This window comes from Ammospiza caudacuta, chromosome 5 (genome assembly GCF_027887145.1).
Source record: "Ammospiza caudacuta isolate bAmmCau1 chromosome 5, bAmmCau1.pri, whole genome shotgun sequence".
In the NCBI taxonomy this organism is placed as follows: Eukaryota; Metazoa; Chordata; class Aves; order Passeriformes; family Passerellidae; genus Ammospiza; species Ammospiza caudacuta.
In genome coordinates this window covers 29473891-29482327 of record NC_080597.1, presented here as the reverse complement: position 1 = coordinate 29482327, position 8437 = coordinate 29473891, and the positions used below count along the sequence as shown (strand labels likewise).

Genomic DNA, 8437 nt, shown 5'->3' with positions numbered 1-8437 from the left:
TTGACATCTGCGGCGCGCGCGCGGGGGCGTGGCCGCGCGGGTCCTGGCAGGGAGACACCCGCGACAGGAGAGGGTCCTGTGCTGCCACGAGGGGCTCCTCTGGGCCGGGGAAGGCTAGAGAAGGGGTGGATTTAGGGGGAGAGTTTATCTCGGCATCCCTCGGCGTTTTCCCGCTCGGGGGAGGCGCTTTGGCAGGCGCCGCTCTCACCCCGGTCAGGACCCGGGGGCGGCGCGGCGCTGAGGGCTCCGCGGGCCCGCAGCAGCAGCAGCGCCGGGCGGGTGTCGCCTCGCCATGGCCAAGCACCACCCGGACCTCATCTTCTGCCGCAAGCAGGCGGGCGTCGGTGGGTGCCCGGGGAAGAGGACGGGGGTTCCCTTCGCCCCTTTCCCGCCGCGGGGCGGGCGGGAGGCGCGCGCCGTACCGGCCGTGGGGCCCGCGCGCGGCCCTCGGGCCCGGCTGAGGCGCGGGAGCGGCGGCGCGCGCCACCCGCTCCGCCCTCCCTCCTTCCCTCTTTTGTTTTCCTTTTATTTCCCTTTTTTTCCCCCCGTGCGTTATGGATCCAGCAGCATTTGGAAGCATCTTTGTGACCGCGAGGCAAAAATTATCTTCCGGGTTATTCCTGTAATACAGATAACGGGATTTACCCCTGTCGCATCTTGGGTCGGGGTTCAGAGAACTCTTAGACGAGATTAGAAGTTGAGGTATCCCTTCCAGGTTTTTGTCACTCCTTGGAAAAGCAAATTTAACGAGCAGCTTTCTGTAAAATCCATAAAGGCAAAGCATTCAACTGCACTGTCCATAGTAAATCTCTTTTCAGAATAATCAGTGCTTCTCACCATCTGTCTGTGTTGAAAAGTCGTGTCCTGGCAAATCTCTTCTCTCTCAGACTTCAGACAAATCAATATTTAGTCTTTGTGGATGTGTATATCTAGTCTTTGAAAGTCAATATTTATTACATTTATCCAAGTTTCTAACATTATTGTTGTGAATGTCCCAGAGAAGCGACAAGACTTCTAAGACACATTTAACTACCTTCATGTTCTAAAGCAAAGAAGGTATTTGGACTGCTTTAAGCAAACACTTGATTTTGGCTTTTTCCCCCACTAAAACCAGCATAAAGGCTGTGCCAAGACTCACGTACATAATTTCCTTCAGTCAGACACACTGGCTGTGTTTGAAATGAATGATGAATGTGGGTGTTCTTACTGCAAGGGGGTGTCATTGCGCATTCGTAGTGCATCTTTGGTCCTGATAAATCTCTCCAGGAGGATACATATTGTTTATCATGAATGTTTGTATTTATGCTCTAACTGTTTCTGTAGTTTAACCTTTAATTTTTTAAGGACTGCTCATTGCAGAAGATAATTATTTGATATTCAAGCTTGTACTTACTTGGATTTTTCTCCTGCCTCAAATATTTTTTTCTTTTTTTTTTCCCCAGCAATTGGAAGACTCTGTGAAAAATGTAAGTATAGTATCCACATTTATTTGCTTGAGAGGGTGGTGTTGTGGTTAGAGCATGCAGTTTGGGTTTGAAGGCTGGAATCTAATTTTGCTTTGACCCCAAACTTAATGTCACTCTTTGAGAAGGGAGCAATTACCTTGACATTGCAAGTGTAGCTCAAGGAATACTTAAAAAGTTGCAAGCTCGGCAGTCCCAGAGTACCTGCTGATAGCATTTCTAGTGGCTGAAGCTACAGTGCCTGCTTCACTGGATCCTTGAATCTGCAATACCAAAATATCATACTGATCATTTTAAAGCAGGGGGAAAATGCATTTTTGGGTTTTGGCTTCATCATACTGCAAGAAAGGTTCCCGTTAGCATCTGGGAGAAGAAGAAATGGAGGGCAAACATCTAAAGTTAGAGCAGGAAAAACACCCAAGGAATCCAGTGATTAGCTGTGAAAGGGGAGAAAGAGTGTGATCTGTTGTTAGATCCTTGTGATCTGTTGTTAAAACATGTAGGGGAACAGAACAAATGAGGTGAGTAGTTTGTGACTCGAAAACAGTGTGAGAATAAGCAAAGTGGGAGAACTACAGTCTGAAGCAAGAAGATCATTTTCAAGAGCACCTGACAGTGAAACAGATTCTCATTGGTAGTAGCTGAGGGCTGTCACACCAGAGATTTAAGAGCAGGTTAGGCAAGCTGTTGTGGGAGTCAGGATTAGATACCTTGGGAACTGGTAATAGGATATGAAGCCTTTTATCCATAGGTCAGTGTTTTGGTTAAGGTCCAGCTCAGCAGAATCTGTCCCTGGCATCTGATGGCTCCTTGCCTGTTTGATATCAGTACTGGAATTTCACTCGGTTCCTTGTGAGAGCGCAAGAGCAACTTTCGTGAAATGGCTGCTTATGCCACTTTGCCCTTCCTTTGGCCTTGTCACAGATGAAGGATTAAAGGGACCATGAGTACAGTCTCTTATCTCTTTGAGCATAGTAACTCCAGACTTTTGTTGATGTGGCACTGTGGGAGAAGCTTACACTGCTGCTTCTGTGTAGGTAAGGACTCTAGTCCTGTCAGTGTGGCTTTTTTTCTTTTGCAAATGAATAAGTCAGGAAAAGTTCTAGAGTAAAAATAGTGGTACGATCTAAGCAAGTCTTGGCTAAACACAAAGTAGTTACCCAAGTAATTTTGGGTTTCTTCTCTGACTGTGAATGAATGACTAAATTTAAAAAAACCCTCAAATATTGCAGGCCACAGCTCTTGTTCCTGTCAAGTCTGTGTGCAATACCAAGTTGTGCCCTGTGCCCGCAAGGCACTTTTCTGCAGTTCTGCTGTATTGTCTTTGAGTGTACAGGGAAGTTATTTGACCAGGAAGCTTTTGCTGTGGTGTGGGGTGGCAGAAAGGACCCTGTGTGAGCAAAGGCTGTGCTGTGCCCGCAGGTGATGGCAAGTGTGTGATCTGTGACTCCTACGTGCGGCCCTGCACCCTGGTGCGCATCTGTGACGAGTGCAACTACGGCTCCTACCAGGGCCGCTGCGTCATCTGCGGGGGGCCCGGCGTGTCCGACGCCTACTACTGCAAGGAGTGCACCATCCAGGAGAAGGATGTAAGTTGCCATCCCTGCTACATGGTAGTCATGCTTCCCTTTAAGGGGCTTGGAGCTGCTGAAATTAGTGCTGGGATGATTTGCTCTTGTTTGTCTGAAACCTTTATTCCCCTGTTGATAGGTCTCTGTGTTAGCAAAGCATTTTGAGGTATTGTAACTCTCTTCATTCTAAGGATCTCTGACTCACAGTTCATTTCCTCCACACACTGCTTGTTACCACTTCAGGTTGTTATCTTAGTACAGCTCCAGCCTAGGTTTCACCAGGGTCAGAAATATTGCAGACACTGCAAGGCTGTGGCAGAAGCAGCTCCTCCCTAAAGTCCACTATGAGCCACTGATTAAGAGTACATATGGTACTATGAGGCCTGTGGAATCAAAACCTTTGTTTTCCTTTGAATAACAAGGTAAAGTTGGTCCTTAGTGTGGTAATTGTGTTTCACAAGTTTGATGCTTCTTGTATAATTTCAGTGGAATACAATTTATATTCTCTTACTCTGTTCTGGAATTGTCTGTATTATTATCTGTAGATATTTCTCTTTCTGCTAATGCATTTTGGTATAATGATCCCTTTTGTCTATAGCCAGAGCTATCGTCTTTTTACAATATTGTGCTGAAAGCCATTGCATGTGGGAAATGAGGCAGCTGTTCACCCCTTGTAAGGCTTTTGTTAATAATCCAACACGATGGGTGCAGAACATTAATTGCAACAAAGCATTAGAAAGACCTTACAGGAGAACAAGAACATGATGCTTACAGTTCTGCTATCCCAGAATATAGGCCTGGTAGCTGTGAGAGTGTTAAAAGTTGTTTGGTGCTCTGCAAATGTCATTTCCTACACGCCCTAATGACTGTGAAGAACGTGCTGAGAGAGTGGTTCAGAGTGATTTACAGGAGTGTCCTCAGCTGAGTGAGTTGCTGCTTTAACTCTCTCTAGTGCCTGTTTTCTCTAGAGACCTGCAGCCAAATCCAGAACAGGAGCAGGTCCTCCTTTGAGTTTAGTCATTAGATCTAACAGGACCATAATCTTTCTCTGGATCCAAATATGGATATAAGTGCTTTGATGGGGGTGCTGCCTCCTACGTTATAAATGCTGTGAGAAATGGTAATTTTGTTCACTTGCCTTTGGAATGAAGATGCCTGGCTTTATAAGTCATGAGCAAAATAGGCTTGGTTTTATCGATTCTTAGGGATTCCCAACAAGTGTTTTTCATAACCTAAGATTACCTGTATCTTATGTTTGATTCAGGTGTGAAATAACCAGCTGCTCTGTCAAGGAGGACTGTAGAAAACATAGAGCTAGAGAAAAATAACAGGTCTGGAGTTAGAAAAGAATAACAGGTCTGGGGTGACCTGGGTGACACCTGGGTGAATGCTGCTGTGAGTGAAGAAAGTTGCTCTGTAGCAGAAAACTCAGATGTTACATATTATTGCATATGTGAAGTTGCAGATCTGAAACAGCAGATTTGGCATGATTTGTTGCAGGATTGAAGAATGCTTGTACAAGCATAGGGAGCCCAGAAGGAGAAAAAATGAAGTGTGCTGCTGCCTGTCACAATTATGGTATCTGGTGCTGATGTGAATAAGAAAACCAGATGGGCAGAGCTCTGTACCTGAAGCTTCAACAGTCCAAGGCTTCAGCTACAGCATTTTCATCATCCTCAGAGAAAGACTGGAAAAAATAGTGAAGCAAGAAAGCAAATAAAATGGATGGCAGAGATAGACTGCCATTGGGCACAAAGCAAAGGACCTGGTTACTCTTGGTTCATTTGTTCTGGTGCAGGAAGGAATGAAGTATTGTTTCAGCCCACTTTGATCTGTGGGTAAAGGCCTGAATCCCACCTTGTCACCCAGGACATCAGTGAGTTGCAAATAGTAACCTTTTCTTGGAGAAAGGAGGGTGCTCATGAGCTGTGTCCTTAGGAGGAGGTGGAGGAATGAACAGAGCCCTGCAATAAGGCTGTCAAGATTTGAACAGACTCCATGGATTGTGGGAGGAAGTCTTGAAAGAGTCCTACTATTGAGGTTCAAAATGAAATAAGGGGACAGTAGCTAGAAATGGGTCATGGCAGGTGGATGGGGGAGGGATGATTTCTGTTCCCCACCTCTCCTGTTATTCCCATCATGCAGATCTTCCCCACCAGATTGCATCTCTGGCATGGGAGCCAGGCAGCTTGGGTGCAGATTCTACAGCATCTGACATCTGCCCAGGGGCTTTCTAAATCTGAAGCACTCAGGCTTGCTCTTCAGCCCAGGACACATGTTCCTTTGCCTGCTGGGTCCCTCACAACTGCTGTGGGCAGCCATAATGTTTTGCCCTAAAGAATTATGCAGGTGCTGGACTCAGGTGGCCCACGGGCAAATTTTCCCAGGTATACCAAGAAGGCATTTCTGATTTGGTTTTGCAACCACACCTCTCCCCTACTCCCCTTGCTTTTCTCAAGGCTTTTTTTTCACCATCTGCTGGAATTCAGGTACAAGAACTTACTTATGTAGCTGCTGTGGGTAGCTGACCCTACAGCCTCTGCAGTAATCAATCCAGGATACAAGAAATCTAAGATTCAGTTCTGCTGTCACTGCTGAGGGGTTCCTGAACACAAGAATGGCTTGGTGACATCTAGAGCCTCAAGATTCTTCTTTGCTAAGGAGGGGAAAGGTTACTCCTCTGGGCCCTAGAAGTCCTGCATATCCTGATTTAGAAAGAATCAAGTCTCGTGGCACAGCGCACCCTTTTCATGAAATGGCTGATGTTATATGAGCTGTTTTCCATTTTGGCCCTGAGGGAGACCATGTCCTGCAGTAATGCTGAAGAGACATCCATGCTCTTCTCTGTTGCACTATCTTACTGGTAACCAGCACTGGAGAGCACTTTGTACAGGTGTTTGAAATGTGTTGAGGACAGGGCAAGTAGTGTGGGAACTGAGAATCTGCCACAGCTATGATGTTGTTCTGTGTTTGCTCATTTCCTAACTTGCATTTTCTTTTCTTACAGAGAGATGGTTGCCCTAAGATTGTCAACCTGGGCAGTTCCAAGACAGATCTTTTCTATGAAAGGAAAAAGTATGGCTTCAAGAAGAGGTGATCCTATTCGTACGTGGCTACCTCCTGTTGGGTTGGCAAGAGGGCCTTGGAACATCTCTGGACTTCACTCTTATTGAAAACTTGTTGATTATTTTTTTCTAAAGCAATACAAATTCAGTAATATACTTAGGGTTGGAGAAATAACACACTGAGTGGGGACTGAAACCTGATGAGAACCAGTAATGAGAGGGCAAATGAAGATTACTGTCTCTTTCCTTTGCAGAAGCTCTGCTAGTAGTTGCCCCAGCTCTATACAAAGCAGAGTGGGCAAGCACTTATGCATAGAAGGAGCCATGTAAAAATGGAAAGTGCTGTTTTTAGTGTGGAGAAACACCTTGAGGCTCTTCTTACTGGGCCTCCTCTCAATTTTTTGAAATTGCCCCATCCATCAGTGTTGAAACACCAATCCGCTCCCCTCCTCCCTTCCTCTGGTATATTTCCATGCTGCCCTGTTTTGTAAGGAATCTGCTCTTGTCTGGTACCTTCCTAGGGAGAGCACAGCTGTTCCATGTTTTCTTTGACAGATAAATCCAAGGCCATTTCTTGTAACCATTCCTGTAGGATGCATACCAATAAAGCTTTTCCTTTCGGGTTTTTATTTTTGGTACAACAAGGATTTCTATTTGGTTCATTCCGTGCCTAGCCTCTCTGGAGCTTGCTGGGGACACAGAGGATTAGCCCAGCTAGCACTTCACAATGGGTTATCTGGTTTCTGCTTATGGCCACGTGACCTTGCCACAAGGAGCTTCAGGGAACGGCTGTTGCTTTTGTCTGCCTGTGATCCCAGCCACTGATCATTTTGTCCTGTAGCATGAGGATCGCTGAGCTTGTAACCCTTATCCCGGCTAATACAGCCGTGGATGTTGTTTCACCATGCAAACATCCAATCCCTTTCTAACCCTACTAAGCTATTTGACTGGCTATCCTGTTCTTGTGAATAAGTTAAAGCCTTCCCTGCTGTAATGGGAAACCAACCATTGTGTTCTGGGCTATTGGCCGTGTGTGTGCTGGAAACCAGAGGCTGCTTGTTAGTCAAATACCAGGAGAGGCTAAAAGCACTCTGTTGGCTCAGCAAAGATCTGGGAACAGGGCCTTTGTGCAGAGGCGGAACCGAGTTCCCCACGGGTCTGTACTCCTCAGATTTTTAAAGCAGGGCCCTGGCTCAGCATGCCCTGCAGTCCTTCAAGCACTTGCAGTCTGAGCAGAGCGTGTGCTACACTAACATAGTTGTCTTTGTGCAGTTTTGGAGTGCAGAGCCCCCAAACCTTTTTTCGTTTTGTGCCCCTTCCAGGATTTCAGCTATTCCCTTGAGGCTAGTACCAATTCCTCTAACTACTCCTTGGCTTAAATACCTCTTCTACCTGCTCCAACCATTTGGATAAAAGTGAAAAGCACACAAGTTGTGATTATCCTCTCCTCAAAAGTAATTTTTCCCTGCTGCAGCTGGCTGTAGCTGTCACTGGCCCTACAGCTATCTCAGCTGCTCCTCCCTCTCCAGCCCCCAGCTATTAATTCTGTCAGTTTTCTCTTCCAAGCTTTTTGTAGTTCTGAGAATATCAGTATGTCTTTTTCCCTACACAGTTTCTGATGGATGCCATTTGCCATGATGTTCAGAGCAATCTAGCTCATTGGTTACAGCAAACCTATTCTCCCAAAGCAGTTCTATGGGAATAAGCAACTGCCTCTGCAGACCAGGAAGCCCATGTCAGACCTGTTGTTGGCCATTTTAAATTCTGTGTTTCTTTAAAAGCTGGCCATGACATGCAGATTTGTTGTACCTGGAACTTTATCACTTCAACCAGAATTTATCACTTACCCTCAGTCAGGCCGCCCATATTATCTCACTAGGAATGCAGAAGGTTTGTACGCACTTATTTTCTTTCCCAGAAATTTGAAAGATGACAAAGTTTTTCAGTAAAAGTAGAGGGAAATGAAGTAAGGAATTATTTTTTGTCTCAGAACCAATACACCCTAGTGAGCTAATTTTAGAGCACTCCTGGTCCTAATCATTTAGCAGGATCAGCCAGGCAGGGCTTGCTGTAGAGGTACGAGTGTTCCCATCCCTTCCCCCATCGCCCAAAACAGCTGAACATACTCACTTTCTTGGCACTCCCGATGCCCTCACGCTGACTGCTGGATATATTGGTCTGTGTTCTGAGAGTTAAGCTGCCATTTCTAGTTGTTCTGAGTCACTGGGCAGGTGGAGAGAGGGAGGGACAGGCTTTTTCCCCTTTGCCTTGTTTGCTCAGACAGCTCTGGGGAGCATGCCAAATGCTGCTGGTGCTCGGATCAGTTCAGTGCCACTGC

General features: G+C 46.0%; 1 protein-coding gene across 1 annotated transcript; it reads left to right on the top strand.

Annotated features, from left to right (window-relative positions):
• Positions 1 to 78: 78 nt before the first annotated feature.
• On the top strand, positions 79 to 6724 carry PHF5A (PHD finger protein 5A). Its single transcript, XM_058805336.1, has 4 exons — positions 79 to 344; positions 1443 to 1466; positions 2886 to 3052; positions 6042 to 6724. Exons 1-4 carry the CDS (start codon positions 293 to 295, stop codon positions 6129 to 6131), a joined length of 333 nt encoding a protein of 110 aa, XP_058661319.1. The 5' UTR covers positions 79 to 292; the 3' UTR covers positions 6132 to 6724.
• The last annotated feature ends 1713 nt before the right edge of the window (positions 6725 to 8437 follow it).

What these genes read in the sequence shown, in the direction of transcription:
- PHF5A (XM_058805336.1), top strand. Translation starts at nt 293, where the DNA reads ATGGCCAAGCACCACCCGGACCTCATCTTCTGCCGCAAGCAGGCGGGC. An exon ending in CCGCAAGCAGGCGGGCGTCG is followed by an intron (nt 345 to 1,442) that starts GTGGGTGCCCGG and finishes TTTTTTCCCCAG; the next exon opens with CAATTGGAAGACTCTGTGAA. An exon ending in GCACCATCCAGGAGAAGGAT is followed by an intron (nt 3,053 to 6,041) that starts GTAAGTTGCCAT and finishes CTTTTCTTACAG; the next exon opens with AGAGATGGTTGCCCTAAGAT.